General features: G+C 41.5%; 1 protein-coding gene across 7 annotated transcripts in view; it reads left to right on the forward strand.

Moving 5' to 3' along the window:
- Window positions 1-25,893, forward strand: part of VPS13D (vacuolar protein sorting 13 homolog D) — an 80,709-nt gene that overhangs the window by 35,608 nt on the left and 19,208 nt on the right. For all 7 annotated transcript variants that reach the window (XM_065037556.1, XM_065037557.1, XM_065037554.1 and 4 more), the window contains 19 exons: window positions 925-1,172; window positions 2,238-2,429; window positions 2,557-2,683; window positions 3,020-3,162; window positions 3,836-3,966; window positions 4,215-4,390; window positions 4,514-4,637; window positions 5,433-5,668; window positions 6,413-6,521; window positions 6,879-7,039; window positions 7,392-7,500; window positions 7,850-8,029; window positions 8,279-8,395; window positions 9,238-9,387; window positions 10,145-10,294; window positions 12,075-12,171; window positions 13,042-13,190; window positions 14,952-15,086; window positions 15,406-15,573. In XM_065037556.1, coding sequence (XP_064893628.1) covers window positions 925-1,172; window positions 2,238-2,429; window positions 2,557-2,683; window positions 3,020-3,162; window positions 3,836-3,966; window positions 4,215-4,390; window positions 4,514-4,637; window positions 5,433-5,668; window positions 6,413-6,521; window positions 6,879-7,039; window positions 7,392-7,500; window positions 7,850-8,029; window positions 8,279-8,395; window positions 9,238-9,387; window positions 10,145-10,294; window positions 12,075-12,171; window positions 13,042-13,190; window positions 14,952-15,086; window positions 15,406-15,573 — 2,902 coding nt within the window. The remainder of the gene's footprint in view (window positions 1-924; window positions 1,173-2,237; window positions 2,430-2,556; window positions 2,684-3,019; window positions 3,163-3,835; window positions 3,967-4,214; window positions 4,391-4,513; window positions 4,638-5,432; window positions 5,669-6,412; window positions 6,522-6,878; window positions 7,040-7,391; window positions 7,501-7,849; window positions 8,030-8,278; window positions 8,396-9,237; window positions 9,388-10,144; window positions 10,295-12,074; window positions 12,172-13,041; window positions 13,191-14,951; window positions 15,087-15,405; window positions 15,574-25,893) is intronic.

A 25,893-nucleotide genomic window follows, 5' to 3' on the forward strand; every position in this document is an offset into this window, starting at 1 on the left:
ATAACAGGAAAGAAAATACTTAGAGATGAAAGCTGCTGCAGTTTAATGGGATGGTTTGCGTGGTCTGTTGAATAATGAGAAAGCATTCAAGCATTAACTGCTGTATTTCTGCAGGGCTTCTTGAAGCACCTTTGACAGTGCTTGTTAGCAAATATCTAACAGTATTTCTTGTAAAAAAGAAAAGATTAGAAAATAGGGTAAAGAGAGGTTTGCCATAGATCTCATTCTTTGTCCTGAATGTCCTGTACTCTGTTTTAAGCCCAAAAATATCACTGCAGAGTGAGGACTTAATGGAATTTTGTAGTTATCTGGTATGATGGATTTTGGGTTTCTCTCAATTTAGACAATACTTGAGTAGAGATTATGGAAGTTGTTTCAGGAAAGGACCTTTGAATACAATATAGTTACTACTGTACGTCAGTTCTATTGTTCATTTCTTAACAGGGAGGAAAAATATTTAAAATGAAGGTTTACATACCTAATTTTTTACTTAACTAATGAAAAACTGACGTGTCAGGTGGCCAAAGCAAGCGGGACATGTTTATAGTTCACTTTAATAGTTACAATTTCTTTTTAGTGACAGTTGCTAACATGTTTCTGTCAGTTTATGGGAGCTGGTTTTGAAGTGGGTAATCTGCAAAAGCCATTTTCCGTCAGGTCTCTGAACAGACGAGGTTTTTCAAGTGACTAAATAAATTCCTTGATTAAAATCAGGAAACTCTGTTGTCTTAATGTTAGGCATAAATACAGAATACCTTATAATCGAACTCCAAAATGATTATGTGGAGAACAATTCTAAATGCTGGTTTTGCTATCAGTCCTGGAGTTACAGCATGTTGAGGGATTTAGTGCAGTACACACAGACAGGGTTCAATTACTCCATTGAGTTCATTGATTTCTTCTCATGTACATCTGCCTTCACAGGTTTTGTGTGGCTATAAAGAAGGAAAATTATCCGGACTACATGCCTTCCAACATATTTTCTGACAGTGCTAAACAGATTTTCAGACAGCCCGGGCATACTATTTATCTCTTGCCAACGGTGGTGATCTGTAACCTGCTCCCTTGTGAACTCGAGTTCTATGTCAGGGGAATGCCGATCGATGGGACGTTAAAACCTGGCAAAGAGGCGGTGTTGCACACAGCTGACACATCTCAGAACATTGAGCTTGGTAAGGTTCTTTTTCAGATACCGCTTCAAGTAAGTTCCCCCAACATTCTGGTTGGTTTTACTGTTTTATTTCTGATGAAAAAAGTTGTTAGTGACAATACGTATGGAATTATTCAACACTGATTGGACTTCTGATGCCTAAGGCAGTAGTTAGCCCTAAGCAGGGTTCTTTACATAACATTTTTGCTGCTTGTGACCCAAGCGTAGAGTCTTGCATCTGGGTAGGAACAACCCCAGGTTCCAATATAAGTTGAGGAATGACTATTAGAGAGCAGCACTGGGCCCTTGTGGCCAGGAAGCCAATGGTACCTGGGGTGGGTTAGAAGGGGGTGGTCAGTAGGTCAGAGAGGTTCTCCTGCCCCTCTGCTCTGCCCTGGGGAGACCACACCTGGAATATTGTGTCCAGTTGTGGCCCCTCAGTTCCAGCAGGACAGGGAACTGCTGCAGAGAGTCCAGCGCAGCCACCAAGATGCTGAAGGGAGTGGAGCATCTCCCGTGTGAGGAAAGGCTGAGGGAGCTGGGGCTCTGGAGCTGGACAAGAGGACACTGAGGGGGGACTCATTCATGTTTACAGATATCTAAAGGGTGAGTGTCAGGAGGATGGAGCCAGGCTCTTCTGGGTGACAACCAGTGATAGGACAAGGGGTAATGGGTTCAAACTGGAACACAAGAGGTTCCACTTAAATTTGAGAAGGAACTTCTTCCTGGTGAGGGTGGCAGAGCCTGGCCCAGGCTGCCCAGGGGGGTTGTGGAGTTTCCTTCTCTTCAGACATTCCAACCCGCCTGGACACCTTCCTGTGTAACCTCATCTGGGTGTTCCTGCTCCATGGGGGGATTGCACTGGATGAGCTTTCCAGGTCCCTTCCAATCCCTGACATTTTGGGATTCTGTGAAATTGAGGCATTTCAACATGAGATCAGAGGTTACTACACTGGTCAGATTTAAAAGTTAATCTGGGTAAGCTATATGAAATATTCAGAAAGATGAAGCCATATGAAACACCAAGCTATACGCTTATCAAAATCTAATGATTCTGCATGGGTGATGTTTGGTTTGGTTTTCGTAGGTATATTGCTAGAAAACTTCCCCATCTGCAAAGAGTTGTTGATTCCTCCTGGGACACAAAACTATATGGTGCGGATGCGACTGTATGATGTCAACAAACGACTGCTAGATTTGACCATAAGGATTATATGTCGTGCTGAAGGTTCTCTAAAAATACTGATTTCAGCACCATATTGGTTAATCAACAAAACAGGTACAATATTACTACCTTATTATAATATTTTACGTTCCTTACTTTGAATTAGTTTTTACCATTCTCATTGTAATTTGGGCAAAGGTGAAGTGTAGTTTGACGCTTCATTTTTTGTGTTTTCTTAAAGGATTACCTCTTATCTTCAGACAAGATAATGCAAAAACAGATGCTGCTGGTCAGTTTGAAGAACATGAGCTTGCACGAAGCCTCAGCCCACTTCTGTTCTGTTACGCTGATAAAGAACAGCCCAACCTGTAAGTAGTACCGCAAGAAGGGCACAAAAACTTATTCCAAATTTCTTTTTATTTCAAAGAAAAGAGACACACAAATGTTGTCACGGTTGATCAGTCTAAAAATGACCAAACCTTTTACATGCCAGTCATTGAGTCTTGACCAATATGTTAAAAGAGCTTATGGCAAAACCACAGAATTAATTACTCCAGAGGAGACTTCTTGTGGCTTCTAGTGCTTTGATATTGAAACACAGGTGTTCTTTTTTAATCTGGGTATGTGTTTGATCACTGTCATCATGTTGATATCTGATCCTTTGTTTAAATGAGTAAATCTTTGTGTTTTCTTCTTACCCTTAGTTGTACCATGCGGGTTGGAAGGGGAATCCATCCGGAAGGAATGCCAGGCTGGTGCCAGGGGTTCTCCCTGGATGGTGGGAGCGGCGTCAGAGCCCTGAAGGTGATCCAGCACGGGAACCGGCCAGGCCTCATTTACAACATTGGTATGTGCTGCTAGGAACGTTTGAGAGATACTGTGCAGCTTGGCAAGATGTGATGTCAGCGACACTGGAAACGGAACAATTCCAGTAGGAAAAGATAGATTGTTAGAGGTTTTTGAGGGTCCAGAGAAGATTGTTAAACAAAAAATAGTTTTGTTTTGTTTTGTCTTTTATTTTGAAATTCATTATCTTAAAAACCAGTTTCCAGTTATATTTATTTCTACGTTTCATCGTTGAGTGTTAGTAACTGCATTTACAAACTGTTCTTTCTTTGTCTTTATTCCCCTTGTATGTTACTTTTAAGTACATTTGACATGCCACCTCATTGCTGTCTTTGGTTACTTGGAGTGTCTATGTACTGTAGTTGTTCAGCCGTGTGCTGCTGCTGTAGCTTTTGCTTTGTGGTGCCTCTGTAGGCTGACACCGAGGAGTGCAACTTCTGTCTTCCTTGCTTCCTTAGAAACTTTTACCTTTTAATAAAAGGACAGTTTGGAAGTTACTCCACAGTGATGTTTGAAGAATTTTTCATATGTTTAAAAGTGGAACAATTACTTGCATTGATTTACTTATGACTGGAAATAGTCGGGTTTTTTTATCCTCAGTGCTATAGTGGCTGATGTCATTTGGTTTTGTTTGCAAATAATAGCTTTATTTTTATCTTTTTTTTTATTACTAGGTATTGATGTTAAAAAAGGCAGAGGCCGTTACATTGACACTTGCATGGTAACATTTGCGCCCCGTTACCTGTTAGATAATAAATCATCCTACAAGCTTGCCTTTGTTCAGCGGGAGTTTGCCAGAGGTCGGGTAAGATGTTTGCTTTTTGTTACTTGTTTTTACAAGACCAGTAGTTTGCCACAGCATCTTCTAACCATAAAGAACACAAGCATTATTCTTGAAAGTATCGTTGGCTACTTATGAGCATCTTTCAACATTATTCTAATACCAAAATCCACCTAACAGAAGAATTGTTGTGTTCGTATTTGAGAGCTATATAGGTTAATACTGTATTTTTTCATAGCTATAGGATATGTGTTTCCAATTTCTGTTCCTAGGGAACATCCAATCCTGATGGCTACATCTCCACACTTCCTGGTTCCAGCGTTGTGTTCCACTGGCCGCGCAATGACTATGATCAACTACTATGCGTGAGACTAATGGATGTTCCGAACTGCGTCTGGTCTGGGGGCTTTGAGGTCAACAAAAACAGTTCGTTCCATATTAATATGAGGTAGCTATGATATATAAATCTTCTGTAGCCTACTTCCGTTTTTTGATAGAAGCAGCTATTGCACACTTCTGACTGTGCGTAGCGCAGATCAGAAGCCTACGTCTCTCGTTTGTTCTTGTTCAGGGACACCTTGGGAAAATGTTACTTCTTAAGAGTAGAAATTACTCTTCAAGGAGCCACATACCGCATTGCGTTCAGTGACACGGATCAGCTGCCGCCACCTTTCCGCATAGACAATTTTTCCAAGGTAAGAGAGAAAAATAAATACATTTTTTTTCTTTTATTTTTAATAAAAAAAAGAAAAGTAGGACTTCTTTACATTCGTTAGAAAAGGGAGCTGACTAGCTTGCTTAGTTAAATAAAATATAAGTGTGTGTAGTGAGAGGTATTTGTATATAATAATTATAATTTTGTGAGGTTTTACTAAAAATTAGTACTCAACTACATAATCTAGTTCAAATAACAGTGCTAATGTGGTTTTCATGAGTACATTAGAAGTCTTACAAGGAAGAGCATTATTACTAATGAGAAAATTGTACTAGGGTGGTAGTTTATAATCTGTGTTATTTTCAGCACTTGAATAAGATCTAAAAGGAATTCCAGCTACTGCTGCCACTTTGTTTGTCTTTGGGCTTCCATGTCAGTGATTATAAAAATCAGAGAATTTGCTTCTCATATTTTACAGTAATTTACTGCCAACCTTGTGATCAGAGCAGGATAGATAGCTCTTAATAGTTACTGGTTCTCAGTCTGGATTTTGGTACTGAACTGTTAAATAGAGCTGGACAAGCCTTGTAATTTTGATTAGGAGGGTTTGAGGTGCTGCCGTGGGACATTTGAGCCACAGATGATAGATAAAAGCAAATATGACATTTCTCATCTGTTTGGACTCTTTGTAACTGAGTCCTGACTGGAAGAACATGTATAGTGAGCTGAACGTGTTCCAGTGATCAGCTCCTGAAAAAGGAACAAACAGTAGCAAAATATCTGTCCGATTCGCAATTTCTGTGTGAAACCAAAGTGTCTTTCATAACTGTTACAGGTCCCGGTTGTTTTTAATCAGCATGGCGTTGTCGAGCCCCGACTGTCCACTGAGGTGAAGCCCATGACCTCTCTGGATTACGCGTGGGATGAACCTATTCTACCACCTTTTATCACGCTGACGGTTAAAGGAGCCGGCTCCTCGGAAATTGTCTGTAGCATGAATGACTTCCAAGATAGCAAGCAGCTTTACTATGAAAACTTCATTTATATTGCTGCTACACATACTTTCTCAGGGTAATCCTTTATATACTAGAGGAAACATTTTGAATGTGGTTGGTGTTCTTTAGTTAATGGTCACTGTTTGAAAGATTTTCAAATGCAGCTAAACTTTTACGAACCTTGTAGCTAAGCACAAGAAACACCAAAATTCAGAAGTTAGTCTGCCAGTCAGTAAGCTGTGTGTCTTACCTCGTTTGGTCATGGTAACTTAGCTTTATAGGTGCAGCTTACCATTATTTATTATATCGCCTAATGAGAAAGATTTAGCATGTGGCGTCTGTTACGATCCCACTGTCCAATCTTGGAATAGCAGAGATGTTGAGGGTCACATCTGGGGGCTTAATTTCATTTGGTGTATGAAGAACATTTGACTACAGGGCATACCTATTTATGACATGCCTGTGAATTTTAAACTCAAGTTAGTTTATATTCTGTTGAAAACAGCTATGGGAGATGGATACATGCTTTGTTGCTTTTCTCAATATAAGGTAGAAATTTTTCTTTGGAATTCATCTGCTTTGCCTGTGACGTTCCTAGTTGCAGTGAGAAATCAAAGCCCCTTTTAAGAATGTACTCAAATTGACAGCTTAGACTGGCAATTCCAAAAATAACAAGAGTGAAAAACCACCAATATAAATTTTTGTCTGGTTACATTGGAGGTGTAAACTGCCTTGACTAGATTTGGTTACAGATCTAATTCAGTCTACAGAAGAAGCAGCTACTCTGCATAAACATGATGCTGTTTTCTTGGTGTTCCAGTTTACAGGAGCCAAATGTAAGACCAGTTGCTTCAAATAAGGATGCTGCATATGCAGAGCTTGTCCTTGATGTTTCTCCAAAGACTCAACGAGTTGTACTGAAAAAGAAGGTACCAAGACACATTTGATTTTGTTAAGATGCTGTTGCTATGTGCTGGAGTGAAATCAAATGCTGGGAGAAGGAAAAAAAGAACATTTTTGTGGTAACTTTTAAAGGGTGGAGGCAGACTCCATTGAAAGTGACAGGTTATTGCAATCCAAGTTGCATGAATTGTGGTGGTGCTTCTGCATGGGACATTTCACAGAATCACAGTATGTTAGGGATTGGAAGGGACCTCGAAAGATCATCCAGTCCAGTCCCCCCAAACCAGCTTGTAAATACTGCTCTGCATCTAACTAAACTAAACAACAGAAATATTTGCTCTGTACTGCTGCGTTCATCTAAATGTTGAATTTTTGTGCAACAGGAGCCAGGAAAACGATCCCAGCTTTGGAGAATGATGGGCACAGGAATGCTGTGCCATGAAGGTTCTTCAGTTCCTCATAACCCCCAGAAACCGTCTCCTCAGTCTGTGGACTCGTGTATGATTTTAGATATCGCAGGTCTGGCGGCCGTCACGGATAACAGGTATTGCAAATACGTTTCCTTAGGAAACTGATGCAGAGTCTAACCTTGTCTTTGAAAGCACACTTGACATCATATTCTCTGAATGAGGAAAGAAATTTCAATGAAGGCATGTGGAAGAGCTAGATTTTATCTGTCTTTGTGAGCAGACCTCATCACTTTTGTGACTTGGAAATATATTTAAAAGCATGGCTAATGTATTTTCAGCAGCAGGTTGTTAAAAGAGCACTTCAAAAGTGAGATTAGGAAAATGAGCTTGAACAAACGTAGAGAAGTGTTTGCCAATAACACATCTTCAGAGTAAAACAGGCACGCTGCAATCCCCTGAGCACCGGCTGGCACCCTGTCATTGCAGGTACGAGCCCCTGATGCTGAGAAAGCCCGATCGGCGGCGCAGCACCACCCAGACATGGAGCTTTCGGGATGGAAAGTTGACCTGTGGTATCCATGGACTTGTTGTCCAGGTCAGTACTGATGAAAAGTTGAACTTTTTTGAGTGTTGCTGATGCAGGTGACAGAGTCATTTGGGTTTAGTATTGAAGTGAACTAAAGGCTTTGGGGCTAAAGTTCAGAATACAGAGGAAACCAGACTTGCACAAACAGTTTTGTGGTTTGAACTTATGTTTGAATGTTGTTATCAATTTCAAATAATATGTCTTATCAAGTAAAATGCTGCTGGACTGCTTTTCTTTTAGTTCTGAAGAGTAAGGAGCGTGGAGTAAAATACACTTTTAAATTAATGTCTGTAAGTAGTTATCTGAAGCCTTTACCCATCACTTAGTTTTTTTTCCTTACTCTTCGTTCTTTCTCCAGGCAAAGGGAGGAATACTAGGTCTTCGTGATGGAGCAGAAGTTGTTCTTGGTCCTGATACTTCACTTGAACTTTTGGGGCCAGTTCCACCTGAACAGCAGTTCATAAACCAAAAGCTGAGGCCTGGATCAGGAGTACTGGCTATTAGAGTCATCCCGGATGGGCCAACTAGAGTTCTACAGGTGAATGTCCTTCATTAACTAGAATCTAGTTTCATTATTTGCTTGTACTTGAAATACCTTAATCCGTATTGCATCTCTAAATTCTTACAAAAATTACCTTTATAATGATATGAAGGGGGAGGGGAATATCATAAACCAGAAATACTTACAACAATTTTTTTTTTATGATAATTTTTTTTAAGGTAGGACAATATAGCTGTTATTTATAAATAGGTAAGCGATCATTGTAGTAACTTACTTGTTTATCAGATAACGGATTTTAACCAACGTAGAAATGATCGTTCATCCAGTGAAGCAGAAGAACTTCCAGTTACGGAACAAGATCTACGCAAGTTAAAAAATCCAGATACAGAGCAAGAATTAGAAGTAAGATATTACAACTACTGTCTGTCTCTTATTTACCATTTTCCTTTCTAGATTTTAGAGGAGATCAGTATGGTTCCCCATGAATGATCTCTTGTTATGAACTTACAGATTTTCCTGCTAAAACTCCTCATTGTTAGAAGTTGGGTATGACTCTCTTTATGTGAGAGAGCAACTACAATGCATTGAGTATTGTCCAGGCACGGATGAGGAGCGAGTTGAGAGTCTCTGGGTGAAAGTTAAGGGGCAGGCTGGCAAGGGTGATACTATTGTGGGCGTCTATTACAGACCACCAGATCAGGGTGAGGAAGTTGATGAGGCCTCTACAGACAGCTGAGAGCAGCCTCACAATCACAGGCCCTGGTTGTGGTGAGGGATTTTAACTTCCCTGATGTTTGTTGGAAGGACTGCTCGGCCGGCCAGCCCCAGTCTAGGAGGTTCCTCCAGTGCCTTGACGAGAACTTTCTGATGCAAAGGGTGGAGGAGCCGACTAGAAGGGGTGCACTGCTGGACCTCATCCTCACTGACAAGGAGGGTCTGGTTGAAGCAGTAAAGGTCGAGGGCTGCCTGGGTTGCAGCGACCATGAGATGGTGGAGTTCAGGTTCTCATGTGGCAGGAGCAGGATAGCAAGCAGAATTGCAACCCTGGATTTCGGCAGTGTTGTTTTCTATGTGAGCACTTTATTGGGAGACTAATTGTTAATGAGCTGTTCAACCTCTCTGGAGATGGGTCTAAAAAATAACTTGCTTCTAGAGGTACATGTTCATTATCACAGTTTTTTTCAGTGTTGTTTTGTTAGTGTTTTGATTTGGTTTTTTCCCCTCTTCAAATATTCTTTTCTCAGGTGCTTGTGAAACTGGAAGGTGGAATAGGATTGTCTTTGGTCAACAAAGTTCCTGAGGAGCTGGTCTTTGCAAGCCTCACAGGAATTAATGTCCACTACACACAACTCTCGACAAGTCAGGTGCTAGAGCTCAGTGTGCAGGACATACAGGTATTTGCCATTTTGAAACAAGTTCAGTTGTTCAGATCTTCTGTAGTTTTTGTTGCCATAATGTTTGAAAAATGTTTAGAGCTGCTACTGAGATTTCAATTCCTGAATATCATGGAAGTTTTGATTAGCATTAGTTTCCTTACTTAGTAATAGTTGAGACAATTGTACCTCACACTGTTAATTTCTATTAGACAAATTAGAATCTCTATTTTGTAAACAGGTCAGATTGAGATTTTTTTTTCCCTTCCCGGATCTTGGCTCTTTGTCATTTCATAACAAAAAAGCAGCCAGTGCTGGTAGATGCGCAATACAAATCATAGACCCATAGGCAAATGAGACAACTATAAACCTGTCATGTTATTTTCCAACTAGATTTTGGGTTTGACTTTGAAGAGTTTTGCATTCACCTTTGTTTTCAGTTCAGTCTTCGAAATTCACAAGGTGAACTGAAGGCTGTAAAAACTGTTTTTATTCTACTAAAAAACTCCTCTAAATTATTAGAATTTTGTTCCAAGTAAGAAAGATTTTCTTGGAAAAAGGGAATTGTGGGTACTGATGCAGATTACATGAGATAGATGGGTACATTCATGCATCAGTCAAGCTTCAATGCAGGAGTAGCTTAACTCTGCTGCTGTTTAATAATTTTGGCTGTGTTTTTAAAAGAGGGAGAATAGCAATTTTGTTATAGGTTTTGATTTTTAGTAGCTGTAACAGTTTTTTTTTAATGAAAGACATTTCTGAATATGTTATTCTGTAGGTGGACAACCAGCTCATTGGCACCACGCGGCCTTTTATGCTCTTTCTGACACCTAAGATAAGTGAAAATGAACCTGTGGAGACTGGTCCTGCTGTGCAAGTGAATGCTATGAAATTTCCCAGTAAAAATGCACTGACAGATATATACAAGGTAAACCACAATGTTTTGACTGTGCCATGCAGGTATTACTCTGTTTGAATGACCTTTCCATTTTTACTAGTAATCTGAATTAAATAATTAGTGAAATACACTTTGTTGAATTAATACTGAGGCCTAGAGGACCCTATGTCCACCTTCTCGTGTTCATAGTGTTTAAAGCTACAGTACAGTGATGAACAGGATAATAAAAATATTTTAAAATATAACAGATTAGGGCAGACCCCTGTTTGTTCATGTCTGGGACCAAACTTTTCAAACCAATTCTTCTCCCCTCAGAACAGGTACCATTGTAGCACAGGGAACCAGAATATCCGTGCTGTGCTCTTCATGAGTTGTATACAAGGTTATCATTTCTCTCTGATAAGATGAGGTTACACAGGAAGGCATCCAAGCAGGTTTTGAATGTCTCCAGAGTAGGACACTCCACAACCTCCCTGGGCAGCCTGGTCCAGTGTTCTGTCACCCTCACTGAGAAGAAGTGTCTTCTCATATTTAAGTGGAACCTCTTGTGTTCCAGTTTGAACCCATTACCCCTTGTCCTACCATTGGTTGTCACTGAGAAGAGCCTGGCTCCATCCTCCTGACACTCCCCCTTTAGATATCTGTAAACATGAATGAGTCCCCCCCTCAGTGTCCTCTTGTCCAGCTCCAGAGCCCCAGCTCCCTCAGCCTTTCCTCACACGGGAGATGCTCCACTCCCTTCAGCATCTTGGTGGCTGCGCTGGACTCTCTCCAGCAGTTCCCTGTCCTGCTGGAACTGAGGGGCCACAGCTGGACACAATATTCCAGGTGTGGTCTCCCCAGGGCAGAGCAGAGGGGCAGGAGAACCTCTCTGACCTACTGACCACCCCCTTCTAACCCACCCCAGGTACCATTGGCTTCCTGGCCACAAGGGCCCAGTGCTGGCTCATGGTCACCCTGCTGTCCCCAGGACCCCCAGGTCCCTTTCCCCTATGCTGCTCTCTAATAGGTCATTCCCCAACTTATACTGGAACCTGGGCTTGTTCCTGCCCAGATACAAGATTCTACACTTGCCCTTGTTATATTTCATTACATTTTTCCCTGCCCAGCTCTCCAGCCTGTCCAGGTCTCTGATGGCAGCACAGCTTCCAGTGTCACCACTCCTCCCAGCTTGGTGTCATCAGCAAACTTGCTGACAGTCACTCTATTCCCTCGTCCAAATCATTGATGAATATATTGAACAATACAGGCCCCAGTACTGACCCCTGAGGCACTGCACTAGATCCAGGCCTCAACTGGACTCTGCCCCATTGACCACGGCTCTCTGGCTTCTTCCCTTCAGCCAGTTTGCAGATGTTACCTTGCAACATAAACCCTGTTCTCTGTACTGCAGCTGTTTGGAGATGCTGTTTGGAAATTTTTCCACCAACCGTGGTGTCCCTTGTGAGGGCAAAACTGTTACCAAGAGCCACTGTCTCACTTGGAATCTTCACCCGTGTATTTTGATGGTGTTTTGAAAAACAGCTGATTTCAGTGTTGGAAAACAACTACGCATCATATTCTGAAGTGTTAGTATTAGGTGGTGAAGCACAATACCATCAAAAAAATTGAAATAATCATTACAGGTCGTAGGTAACTTTACATGAATAAAAGTACCAAAGACATTTTGAAGGTGGGAATCTTACTATTAAGATGAATCTATTGCAGCGAAAATACTCGTTTAAGTAGAACACATTGTCTTATTTCATGTCTTACATGGATTATATTTCTAGTGTTAATACTGTAAACTGAGTCTTGTTTATCTTCGTAGCATCTGATGATCACTGCTCGAAAGTTCACAGTTCAAATTGAGGAGAAACTGCTTCTGAAGCTATTGAGTTTCTTTGGCTATGATCGATCTGAATCAGGTACAGTATCAAATTAGAAAGACCAGTTTTACAGTGCACAGGGATATTATGATCTTTGCATATAAAATAAGTTCAAAACACCTAGCAAACTCGTAGCTGCTTGGAAACTTCCAGTGAGGAGCAAAAAGCTGGAGAGTTAATGTCTCCGTGGTGCCCATGAACTGTTGGTGTCCCTGTGCCTGTTTGGCGCTCGGGCAGGGACGCGCTGGTGGCCAGTGCACGGTGGCTGGTGCTGAGCTGAGCTGAGCCTCGGTGGGAAGGAGTTCAGCTTTCATCTGAAGTTCCTGTATCTGGATTCACCTAAAAAAAAGAAATTCTGTTATTCATTTAGCAAACCACTTTGTTTAGTAATGTTTGTTTGTTTAAACCCAAGGCTAGAAATGGGATCTCTGTTCATTTGTTCTTTGGGCAGTTCCTCTTGCTTAAGTGAAGGAACGTTTTGGCTGTCTGACCTTTTGGTCGTGCCCTTGACTTTAATTGTAATACGAGTTTTCTTCCGTTCATATTGTAAGACTGTGACTACACAGTAGGAAACCATTGCATAGTTATGTTTGTGTCTCCTCCTGTGTGCTGGCAAAGATAAATGAGAAGCGAGATGAAAAGCTCAAATAACATAAACTATGCACTTGGATGACATTTTTATCTAGGTACGAATACATGCAGCTTTTGGAGATACAGGCAGATCTGAATAAAAATTCCTGAGCCTCAAGGGTCAATTCCATGTCACAAGGCATGAGTCATTTTGCTGGGTACATGAGCAGTCGCACATACTTTTTATTTGTACAGAAAACTATTAACTCTTTACAGAGTATGCATTTATCTTTATTTACATATAGTCTATTCTGATTTGTATGTTTTGTCTGGTTACAGAAATCGAAAAGTATGATGAAAACCTTCATGAAAAGGTTGTGGAACAAGGAGGAGGACAAAAGCGATACTACTTTGAAAACCTGAAAATTAGCGTGCCTCAGATAAAGCTGAGTGTCTTCACTTCCAACAAACTGCCTTTGGATCTCAAGGTACACCAACGCTTTCACAGAGTAAAGAGATCCTGTTGGGGGAGGAAAAGGGAACAGAAGCTTTTCACTTACTGCTTTAAGTTTCCATTTACAAAATCAACCAAGCAAGCCATAAAAAACCCTCCCCACTGTGGAGGAGCCGAGCTGCTACTTATCCAGCTTGTGGGTTCATATAACAAAATTGAGACGCTGGCCAGGCTTTTGTTTATGGACGCTATTATGTCCATATTATTATGGACATTAAGATGTACAAGCTTTTAGAGAAGTTTTAGTTTTGTGGAATGAGCGTATTTAATGGCATCCTACTAAAATGACCCAGAATATTGTCAGTCCTGTATTGCTTTCTCCCAACCCTTGTGCGAAGGAGGACAATTCAATAGGTAGCTGTAACGTTTCTTACCGTTCAACAACATGAGCAATGTCTTGAATGTGTTTGTGCTTTAGCTTCAACACAAAAATGCTCATCACCAGATTATCTCAAGTTTAAAGAGAGAAAATAGCGGTGGTTGTCTTTAAGAAGGGAGCAACGTGCTGTTCTGTTTGGCTTTCCTACCGCCTTTGGTGTATGATTGCATATGGATATGTCTTGGCAGCCACCAGAATTGTTCCCAAGAGAAAACTTGACGTATACATTTTGTTCCCCTAATACAGTCACTGACTGTATTCTGTACATTAACTTCACAGAAAGAGTTCCATTCAGTTTAGTAGCACAGGAGAGTTCAGGGTAGGAGGGAGAGAATAATCACAGTAGAGCCTTTGTAGAAGTTTTTCTAACTACCCCTAATGTTTCTGGCTTGGCCATTGCTGTCTGGTAATTTGGTGTAGACAGATTATTTTTATTAGGTACTAGTATTAACAAAGTTGCCTTATATAATATCTGATAGTTAAACAGGAAATTACTTCCTACCCAAGTGAATAATGAGGGCTACTCTAGTAAGTCATCCATTTACTGAAAAAATAAATAGGTCCTTTCTTACTTGCAAAATTAAATCAGACCTGTAATTTACCTTAATTGCCTGCAGATGGCAGAAAAACTCATATTACTCCCAAGCATGCCTTTGTGATTAATGTCGATAGAACACAAGTATCAGGCTTCTTGCTGCCTTCAGATTTTCTGATCTCAGTGACTGTGCAGATTCTATTATCAAGACCTGAAGTAGAAAGGATCTCTTTCTTTCTTAAAATACCGTGTTTCTTGGTTGTTTTTTTTTCCCCAATTATTTTATTTTTGTGTGTATATATATATATATATATATGTATAGCTTGTACAGCTTTAATGTTTTTTTAATGTGTAGATTGTGCAGGTAACAGATGGCCCATGGTCTAATGACCACCTTAGTTTTATTCCTTGAAAATAACTGAAAAAGTTGGTTTAAATAATTTCAGTCCACCACACATATTGTTAAGAAATGAGCCTCAGGCTTGCAGGAAATTCTGTATGTTACTCCAGCTCATCCTGACACTTAATCCATTCACAGAACTTCAGCAGTGTGGAAAACGCCCAGTTTTGCCTGCGCTGTGTATCAAGGAAATTCATTTAGGGTTCGATTTAGTTAAACTTTAAAGAGTTACAGCAAAGTGCTAAGCCTGAAAGGTTTCTGAAGCGATTGCCCTCTCTATGAAAGCGTCTGCCTGGCAGCGATAAACTCCTCTAGCAGCTTCTGTTCATTTTGGCTTGATACCTATTGAAAGTTTCATTTGGGTGCTGTGAATGAGAAGTAGAGAGAAAAATTAAAGTAGCAATATCTTTTATTTAATTAGGCATTGAAAAGCACGCTGGGATTTCCTCTAATCCGATTTGAAGATGCTGTGATTAATCTGGATCCTTTCACCAGGGTCCATCCCTATGAAACTCAGGAGTTTATCATTAATGACATTCTGAAGCACTTTCAAGAGGTGAGTGTACGCTTTTCTTGTGGCAAAGGCTGATCTACTTTTGATGAGCTCTCTACTGAGGGCGGGGGAATGTTTTCTTGACTATTTACATGTTTGTGCTTTGGCATATGGAGAAACAACATCACATGCTTCTAAGAGTACGCTGCATTTTGAGATGACACTTGTTGATCTTACTGGTATTTGTGTGTTCATTTCTTCAGCAAAATGATATTTTTTTAATATGCTTTTGTTGCAAGTGGGACTTTTTTTTGTTTTAATCAACCTTGGTAGTGTTAACATGATCCATAAGTGATATTTCATTATCCCTGTTATTTTTCAGGAGCTGCTCAGCCAGGCAGCAAGGATTCTGGGTTCAGTGGATTTCCTTGGCAACCCTATGGGTCTGCTGAATGATTTTTCAGAAGGCGTTACTGGGCTCATAAAATACGGCAATGTTGGTGGTCTGATAAGAAACGTCACACATGGAGTATCAAACTCTGCTGCAAAGGTAACAATTATGATACTAAAGTTTGCTAAAACAATAAATAAAAGTAGTCAGGAAACAGGTAAAATAGAATTATTGACCATCTTTAAATTGCTTTATGCCCTGTTTGTTTAGTAAAATCTGCATGTGAAGGGTAGATTTTTTTGAAACACTATATATACAGTTCAGGGATGCCAGAAATCCGGCAGGAGCCAATGAAACCACTCAAGGCCTCATTATTGATACACGTATATTTTGCAGATACCAGATAACCATAGTGAGAACTAAAGTGGAACTGAGGGGCCACAACTGGACACAATATTCCAGGTGTGGTCTCCCCAGGGCAGAGCAGAGGGGCAGGAGAACCTCTCTGACCTACTGACCACCCCCTTCTAACCCACCCCAGGTACCATTGGCTTCCTGGCCACAAGGGCCCAGTGCTGGCTCATGGTCACCCTGCTGTTAATTTTTGTGTTTGGAAAGTGGTTAAGGTGATGTGAATATCAATTATTATGCTAATGCTCGAGTTATTTTTTGTTCTATGCTGCATAGCAACAAACTAAGAAATTCCTCGATTGCTACATATTTATCTTTAGTTTAACTGCAAAGTCTCTGCATGGTGAACATTCTTTTGCTTTTCTGATAATGACTGAGAAAATTCAATTTTCTCTGCGTTGCCAGTGAAAATAACTATCTTTAGTGCCTGAGAGAGGTAAGATCTGACACAGCAGCCAACAGTAGGAAGTGGTTTGGATCATGGTTGATAATGTGCTTGATACTGAACAAACATATGTTGTCTTGGACAAAAAAAAAATTGAAATATTTTTCATTACATAACATGGTGTGTCAGCGTGTACTGTAAATGAATTTTGTGAACGGGGGTAGAACTGGAATAATATGTTCTTCGGATAAGGACGTGTTGTTAGAATCTGTTGTTGTGAAAATTCTTTACTTCCTATTATGTCCATTTTCCACACAGGTAAGTTTGTCCATGTCTGTACACCAGAGAAGGTTTAAGTCATCTTTCCTTGTGGTTCAATCATCTCTGTCATAATTACCATGTTCCCAGCATTAGCCCATTTTGGACAATCTCAAGAAGCTCAAACAAAATGCCATGTTGTGGATATTCCTGTGTTTCCCCCACCAGATGACTGTGCTGCTCGGCACTCAAACGCAGGCTGACCCCGGCGCTGGGTGATGTGCGGAGCTGCGCGGGGCAGCGTCCATCTGTGCAGAGCAGCGGCTTTGTCCAAACTTTGTACTCGTGGTTCTGGTCTCTGGTGACCCGTCCGCTCCACCCAATAGAGTCTGTTTCTTTAGAGTTTCCTTTCTATAAAGTGTTGTTTCCTCATCGCAGTCACATCTGCAGCAACAGTCTCATAAATCTTTCTTTAAAAGGCACGAGCCTTCCTGCGTTTCCCACAAGGGCAAGGTCATTCTTTGAACTTTGGAGTCATTTGTAACCAAGGGTTTTGTGAAGGGAGATTTTCAAAGGCAGAGGGGCAGTTGGATGCTGAACTCCTTTCAAAATTCAACTGGAGCTCAGTGCCTGCTTCCCATTTATACCTTTGAAAATCACCCCATGTCCTATTTATCTGTCTTCCCAGGTATTTTTTTTCCCTCCTTGATATATCCAAAATGTCTGTGATACAAGTCTCACGCAGTTCCCTTTAAAAACTTTTTATATAGATTATGTATTTGTCATTTTAGAACAAGGAGAGAATCAGATCATTTAGGAAGGCTTAGTAGTACATTATGGAACTTCTTAATTAAACCTCCTTCCAAAGGATGGATCTTAATTCTGCTACATTAAAAAAGATGGTAAAAAGTCTCAAATAATCAGGATTATTTCTTCATTATATGTTGCGCTGTTTTTAGGCATCTAAATCTGCTAGAAAACTAAGCCAGGAATGTCCATATGGTAAAAAATTGACATTTCACGTCCAATTTGTGATGTGTTATGTACATGGTACAGTGCAGAACTTTGTCTTTTACTCCTTTCTACTATGCCGTGTATATCCTTTGTGACCATGTCTAGGACATGTGAAGTTTTGGTAAATTTAAAAAATGTGGGGCAAAATATTCAATTACTCAAGAAGAACATGACTGAAACAACAGGTCATTTTCATCTTGCTGTTGGTGCTCGCTGTAGGGAAAGTATTTGAAGTGTATTTTCACTGCATGAATTTTCACCTGATTCAGCTGGGCCGTAGTCGAGGGGGCTGGTAACCAGTGCAGCCACAGGGACATGGTTCTGTCTTCTGCCCATAAACTGATGGCGGGGGAAAGTCCCCATTTGGGTTGTGGGCACCTGACTTTTAAAGTGTCCTACATAAAAATCTACCCTAGATTGGAAGATGAGTTAGCTTTTAAGGCATGAGTGGACAGATAAACTTTAATACTATAATCATCACTTTCAAAGGAACGCTGCTTGAGTGTATTGAAAAGTAAGCTGTTTGAGTTGTATCTGGTTTTGTCATTTTATTGCTTTTCTATTTTATAGTTCTGTTGATTATCCTGTAATGGCTTTTCCATGCGTTTCAGAACACGCAGTGGGTAATGCCTTCTTTCAAGTGGAGAGCTGCACTGTATTTAAGTTGGCACAAAAGCGTAGGTTAAATAAAGTTCACTACAGACAGTTTTGTAGTTTTTATCCCTTGGAGACTCCAAGTTCTGTATTTTAAAAAGTGCTTTGATCCTAAATATAGACACCTGAGGGAATTTCATTCCCTCTGAATGGAGACTTCTATAGTTGCCATATGCATAGAAATGTCTTGCATTCTTGGCATCCACACTTTTTATTTCCCCCGTTAGGCGTGATAGTACTAAATCCTAAATTATTCCTGTTTCATCGTCGTTTCAATTAGAAATTAATATTGAACACTGAGTTAGCATCTGAGCAAAAATGTTCTGGAGCTTGTGTTCTCCAAATGGAAAATTAAGCCTGGTTGTTTCTATTACTGGCAAATAGGTGTTGTGCTGACCCACACGGCTGTTTGTTTCTGGAGATACATATATAGAGAATGGGAATAATTCTTATATCCCTCCCTTCCTCCTGAAAAAAATAATTTACTTAACTTCTTGAAAGAGCCGTATTTTCATATTGAACTTTAAAGCTTCCAGTGAGAAATGTAATGAGGCTTTTTAGGGAAAGCTGAAGCATCAGCCAGGGCTGCATTTCCCTGTTGGGTGTTTGTGGAGCCCGCAGTGCTCGGGGGCGCTGGCCACAACTCGGTTATGGAGGAGCTGCAACAAGTAGTGTGGTGGATGTTTGTTTCTTTTATGGCTGAGGAAGAGGCACAAATGAACTTCTGCTCCGGGCTTTCATTTCATGTATTTATTTTAAATCAGTTCAGAGTGTTAATTCGGTTCAGAGGTGTTTAAGTGATTACCAGAGAGATAAAAAGAGTAGGGTGTTGGAACCAGGTAAGAACATTATAACACTAGTACGCATACAAATATTGCTCCAAGTGAATGTTTGACATGGAGGCATTTGTAGAAAAGGAGCATGGAAGCAACACAGAGGGAAATAGTAGTTTTAACCCATGTTATAAGATAAATCAAAGCAGAATCTCAAGTGGTTGGCAGTGACAGAAAAATAGAGATAACTGAATGGAAAGTGAAGAGGAAGTAATAAAGGGATTATTTAAAAACAAATCATGACCAAGTGTTTTGACTTGCAGAAAGTTAACAAAACTGGCAATAAATAAGGTGAGGTAGAAACAGCAGAGCTCAGAGTGTAGGTACAGTTTAAACGCGTTCTACCCAGGAACAAGCAGAAATGTTTCTAAAGCAGTCAGAGCTGATGGTTTCCTTCTGTTTAACGTTTGGTAGTTTATATAACCAACCACTCTTGAGACCGTTCAGAACAAGAACAAGTGGCATTTGCGCATCTTTGGAGACGCTGTGGTTCAGTAGTTCTAGGAATATTAGCTCAAAATGCAAAGCAGGTAGCTGAAACTACAACCGTATCTTGGTGACAGGAAATTTCTGACAAAAGCCTTGCGTGTGAAGCCCGAGGAAAGAAGTACGTGGTGGCAGGAGATGTAAAACAAAATAGTCAACTGATAATGTAGAAGGCTCATGGTGGCTTTCGACTTCTGAGTTTCCTACCATTTTATATTTTCAGGATTTTGACTCCCTACTCTTCTATTTACCTGTGAACAGCAGAATGTGTGTGATTGCTGGCAGTCTCATTCTGGACAAAAATGAGGCTGGAATACATGTTGTCTTTCTGGGCAGCTTCACAGATTTGAGTTTTACTTTGGGGAAGTTGCCCGTCATCCTCTGCAAGGGATGTCCAGGAGCTTGCGGGATTTAGCAACAATTGTCATGAATAGGGGTTTTTTCTACTCGTATAGATGAGACAGTTCAGGTCAAACGAAGCTTTCCCTGAGTGTAATCTTGAGATTTTGTTGGTGTGTCTCGCTCAGTATTGCCTGGGAGCTACTGCAGCCTGTGGAGGTGACGCACCCAGGTGGCACTGCGGGTCATCTCCAGTGTAACGCGCCTTTCATTCACAGACCAGCCCAGCAGAGGCAATCTGGATGAAAATGTGCAGATTATGAGATGGAAAGTAATTGAAATTCCCAGTGCTGGGAGGAGCATTATAATGAGGCCATTTTCCTAGCAGTTTTAAAAGACAGCAAGCTTTATAGCCAATTAGTGACAATGAAAAGCCATGGAAAGTGTCCTTTTTTATGTGCGGAACATCTGGTATCTGTGATCAGTATGTTTGAAAGAGGTTTTAGGATAAAGGATAGTCTTTGAGAAGTTTGAAGTATTATTTTGTTCTTCCTGTTTTTCATTTGTACCAAGGGATAAATGTGTGTGGCCAGCATCCTGGTTGAGAGTTTTCGTCACTATTGGGGTTAAATTCAGCTCTTCTTTTACAAAGCTTCTTATACAAAGTGTTTGTGAGCGTGCTTTGACTACAGCCTATTTTTCTGTGGCGAAATGGGCATGGCTAAGATCAAACAAAGCTGGTGCTGTGGGAAGAACTGTTTTGATCTGGACTTGGTGTCTCAAATGTGCACATTCAGAATCAAACTGTGACACACTGCTGGTAGCTCTGAACGAGCCTTTTCCAGGAGAAATTATTCAGTAGACAATGAGAATCCTGCAACATTGCAGCAACAACTGCAGCCGGATGCTCAGCTCTACGCAGAAATCTGCAAGTGACCATCCTGACAACTAGAAAAGGAGGGGTTAGAAAGCTGTAAGGTTTTCACTTGCTCTAGAGCTTTATTGCAAATGGTTTTACCAGCTGATTTTCTTGCAAAACAAAATACAATGTTCCTGTTTTGCTGAGTCATTGGGGAATTAAGTGAAAAAAAGGAGAATTTAAAATGTGGTATGCAAAATGTTGCCAAATCATAAACTGTGAAATGAGAAATAAACATGTATCATAGGGGTGAAATTAGATCTTAACCTACAGTTTTTGAATGGTTAGCATGTCATGAAAACAGGCACATATATCCCATATATCGCAATTAGCATCTGAAGGAGAAAAAATGGGGTGTGGGTTTGAAATTAATTACTTCAGTCTTGACAAAAGGCTAATTATCCCTCCCTTTTCTATACATAAACTTACATAGTTGTGTAGAATACATTAAATAGTACAGATTTAAACTAGAAATTCCTTGGCTGTGTATCCCTGAGGAAGACAGTATTTTATGTCAGCAGGAGATGGCCAAGGTACCTTCCAAAGCTTTAACTATAGATCATGGGCATCCGTTCAACAGATCCCAATGAGAGTTATTTGCTCTTTACACCGTACACACGATGGCAGGCCGAATTAACACGTTTGCATTAGGTTCCCTTCAGAAATCTACTGGAACACAGAAAAGCTGTGGGGTTTTAAATAGAATGTTCTTTCAGATCCCCAGTGTGGTCACAGGTGACCGTGGCAGAAAACAAATCTGGCTGGGAAGAGCCTGCCTGCGGGTGTACGGCTGGGAGAGAATGCAAACGTGTGGTATAGGTGATGGTCAATAGCAAACTTCATCTGTGCCCTCTAAATACATTGTTGTTACATATTAACTCACGGAACTGCACTAGGTCTCTGCAGGCTTTTTCGCAGGTTTGCAGTATATAGGGGAGTTTTTAAGGAGGGGGTGAAGGAGAGCAAATGATTCCCATCCCAAAAAATAAACAAACAGGAAGACCTTAAGGATTTGCAAGAGTTAAAGCTGGGGGTTGGGGAATTATCTGTTAAGAGTATTAGTTGTTTAATAAAGCGCAGTTGTCCTCCAGATGAACCCGCCAGTGACTCTGCAACTGGGGTCATTCCAAGTTCATGCTGTGGACTTTTGCCGGCCTTGTGTGTCTGCAGAGCAGCGGCAGCTCCTGCGGGGATCACTCGCTCCGCCGGTAACACAACCCGCTCGCCAGCGGGCACCTGCTGGGGGGCCTGGGGCAGCGACTGGCCCGGCCGGCGGCTCTGGGGACAGCGGGGCTGCCCTGGGACACCCAGCTCCTGGGGACACAACGGGGGCTCCCCTGGGACACCCAGCTCCTGGGGACCCAACAGGGGCTGCCTGGGGACACCCAGCTCCTGGGGACACAACGGGGGCTCCCCTGGGACACCCAGCTCCTGGGGACCCAACAGGGGCTGCCTGGGGACACCCAGCTCCTGGGGACCCAACAGGGGCTCCCCTGGGACACCCAGCTCCTGGGGACCCAACGGGGGCTGCCCTGGGACACCCAGCTCATGGGGACCCAACGGGGGCTGCCCTGGGACACCCAGCTCCTGGGGACCCAACGGGGGCTGCCCTGGGACACCCAGCTCATGGGGACCCAACGGGGGCTGCCCTGGGACACCCAGCTCCTGGGGACCCAACAGGGGCTGCCCTGGGACACCCAGCTCATGGGGACCCAACGGGGGCTGCCCTGGGACACCCAGCTCATGGGGACCCAACGGGGGCTGCCCTGGGACACCCAGCTCATGGGGCGTCCACACAGGCGGCACATCAGGGGGCTCCAGGATTACCCAGCCAACATGCCATTGTCAGGATGCATTAGGAAGCTTAGTTAACGATGGGATGTGAGCTAATTAAAGCTCCTTTCCTTTATGTGTCATAAATAGGGCTTGAGGATGCTGCACAGAATCTCAAGAAACATGTTTGGGAAAAGCTGTTGCCTCCTCTCGGTTGTCAGTAATTTAGAGAGGGTCACAGTGCTAAAAAGACAGGTTATTAGTATTTTTCTAAAAAACTTGTAAAAATAACGTTCTGTGTGAAACATTTGGTATAAGAATATATATTTTGGGGCTGATATTTACTGTATTATATTTCTTAGGGTTTTCCTGTCAGGTTCACGGTATGCACTGATTTGTTTGTTCCTTTCAAGCTGTCTGTGTATGAACATCAGCAGCGTGTGGCGTTCAGGGTTTTTCTGAAAGGTGGTTTGGGGTGAGAGCTGAATGGAGTTCAACAAAGAGCTCCTCTTTAAAGGAGTTCTGCAAAGCAAAGATGAGAACCAAGTAAGCCCTGTGATTTCTAATTTAAATGCAGTTCATTGGGAGGTTTGCACAGAAGTTATAACTGACCTATATTCAATTTCATCACTTTCTCCCTTAAAATTCCAGCCTGGAATGTTCTGCTTTGCTCAGTCAATAATATTTGCAAATGTACCATTCTCTGCTGCTAGAATTACAATGGAATGTTTGGACTAAAGTCATAATTGTGTATTTATCCTTTTGGGATGTCCTTAGAGAACCAGGCAGTGCCAAGAGCTCAAAAAGCCTTTAAAAGATTACTTCAACCTTATTTCCATGCCGTGTGCTTCATACATCTGGCTTGGAGGAAACATGCTGTACAAAGTCTAGAATTAGTTTTCATTTGCTTTGAATTCTTCTTGTGCCCCATAAGCCTTAGTGTTTGGCACCAGCTTTGATTCACAAACACCGTATTTGGATGGTTTTGTTTTTCTTCTGTTGCTTGAAACAGCAAAGGATACATTGGGCTAAAAGTTTTTTGTTGCAAAACTTCAATTATTGGGCTTTTAAAAATGTGAGCACCAAAAAATCCCCAAACGTGTGTACATTCGTTTCTTGTACAGACAGTATTGCAAGTGCTTTTGCAGATTATGGTAGAGAGTTAATATTGATTGGTGACACCACGGAAACGTAGAACAAGAAATTATTAATTGTCTCTTTACTGGCAGCTACACAGGATGAGCCAAGGCCAGAGTGCCCCGGCTTACGGAGGGTAATAACATCTTCAGGGACAGCGAGTCCCCGTTTTACTGGTTTTACAGTTCATGCAGACTGTGACTTTTACATTATGTGCACGTGATTTTTTTCTTTCCTACTAAGAGAATCATTTACTATGACATGGAATTCTTTCTGTACAGTAAACCAGAATTGTTCCTGACTATTAGGTGTCAAATTCTGAGGCAAGACTGGATTGCATGTACTGGGCAAGCTGGAAAGTGGGGCTGACCAGTTTAGAGGGGGCGGGGGGAGGGAAACCAAAGCTGGAAGGAGAGCTTACCAGGTCTGATCAATATGAATAAGCTGGTTTATTCCCGCTGGCTGGGTGTCTGATCACACACTAATGTAAATTTCAAATTGTGTTCTGGAAAAATCATTTTCAGGCCTTGACAGATTCCTTAACGAGGTTTGAATTTTGAAGGTCTGTCGAGCCTTCCAATTTTTATAGCAACTACTCTAATCCTCTTAGACTATTTGTCCAGAAAAATAAAACAACAAACAAACAAACCCAACAACTTTAAATATGGTTAATAGGCATCTTCAGGTTGGTCTGTATCTGTAGGCTAATTTAAAAGAAATAACATCTACATGAAGTTCACAAAGAGGTCAGGAGTAGTTCAGTCAGCGATAGCCAAGCTCTGTTCAGTGTCTGTAGGATCAAGTCACAAGAAGGGTCATGGGATTTCATTGTCATTCATGATGTAAAAGTCTACTTGTTTAGATAACTGGAGCCACTGGACAGTTTGTTGTTGAGCTGGAAACAGGCATCTAAAACGAGGCAACCATCTCATTGGTAAAAAAGAAATGCAGCCTTGGAAAAACAGAAAAAGGAGGGGAAATTTGTCATTGCATCAAGCACATAAATTAAGTATTTGTTTCTTTTTTAATCAGAATTTCACACCAGTTTTTAATTGTCTTCTGGAGCACACTTTAATCGCATAGGGTTTTAACCATAAGTATAATACAGGTGCAAAGGAGATGGTACTTGCAACAACCTGAGCCGTGCAAAGCGCAGTTGTGAAGCAGCCGTGCGCTGTGGAGGAGCTGGGATCAGCAGCGATTCCACCGCTGCTGCAGCCAGCGGGGATCTTGGACGTTCCTCTGGCACCTGGTACATTCCCCAGCCCTCCTCTAAGACACAACAAAGCATTAAATTATCTTTCCTTGGGGAGGAGAGGGGGGAAAAGTTCATTTATTGAAAGAAGATTGTAAGAATGCTGATGCTAGTGGAGGGAGGTACAGAAGATGAACAACTACACATAACCAAAGAGTAGCTCGTATTTGGAGGTTATTCCAGGAAAATGCCTGCTAGGAGTCCCTTTCTAGAATAACATCCTGACTATGAGGTAAGGTTTCAGGGGTTCTGTTGCCTTTTCTCACCTCCCTCCTTGTACCCAGCTTCTGTTTTATATCTGATTACGTCAAACTAAAGGTCAACAGATCACAATAGATCATGTTTATTTGCTGCTTTTCCATTGACTGGTACTCAGTAATGGTCAGAAATCTCAGAACAAATCCTGTTTGGACTTAGGTGTCCTCTTGTATCTGTAACCCTGTCTCAAGTCTTCCCCCGTACTGCTAAAAGAAAGTATGAGGAATAAAAATGCTCCTGACACACATTCAGGGTTCTCTTGGCCTGTTGCTTTACAGTGCCCGTCAACACGGCCCGTGTGCCGCAGAGGACCTGGCACGGCTCCCCCACCAACTCCTCTCACAATAAAGCCATCTCTACGTTGTGTTACTAAAAAGAATTTAATTAACTCTTGCAAATGTTTTAGTTTCATGACAGGCATATTCGCCCCGAGGCATTTCACATATCTCTGCAGAAGAACAGCTCTGTATCTAAATAACATTCTTGTGAGTGTTTGAAAGGTTACAGTTGGGTCACTGGTGCGGCCTTCACAGGCTTCATTTATTTTGGCCAGACCACTGTGGTTGGGCGCCTGCTTAGTTTTTGACTCTCACCTGAGGACTGAAGTTGCACCAATGGAAAGCACAGGTCAATGTGGCAAAAAAGCTGGAGTGACTCTGTATGTGTAACAAATGAGTTGTATAAATCTGTATTTCACAAGAATCTAAGAATTTTCTTCAGTAAATCTGCATAAGGGAAACACCTTTTGTTCTTTTAA

Source organism: Columba livia, chromosome 21, assembly GCF_036013475.1.
Source record: "Columba livia isolate bColLiv1 breed racing homer chromosome 21, bColLiv1.pat.W.v2, whole genome shotgun sequence".
Lineage (NCBI taxonomy): Eukaryota > Metazoa > Chordata > Aves > Columbiformes > Columbidae > Columba > Columba livia.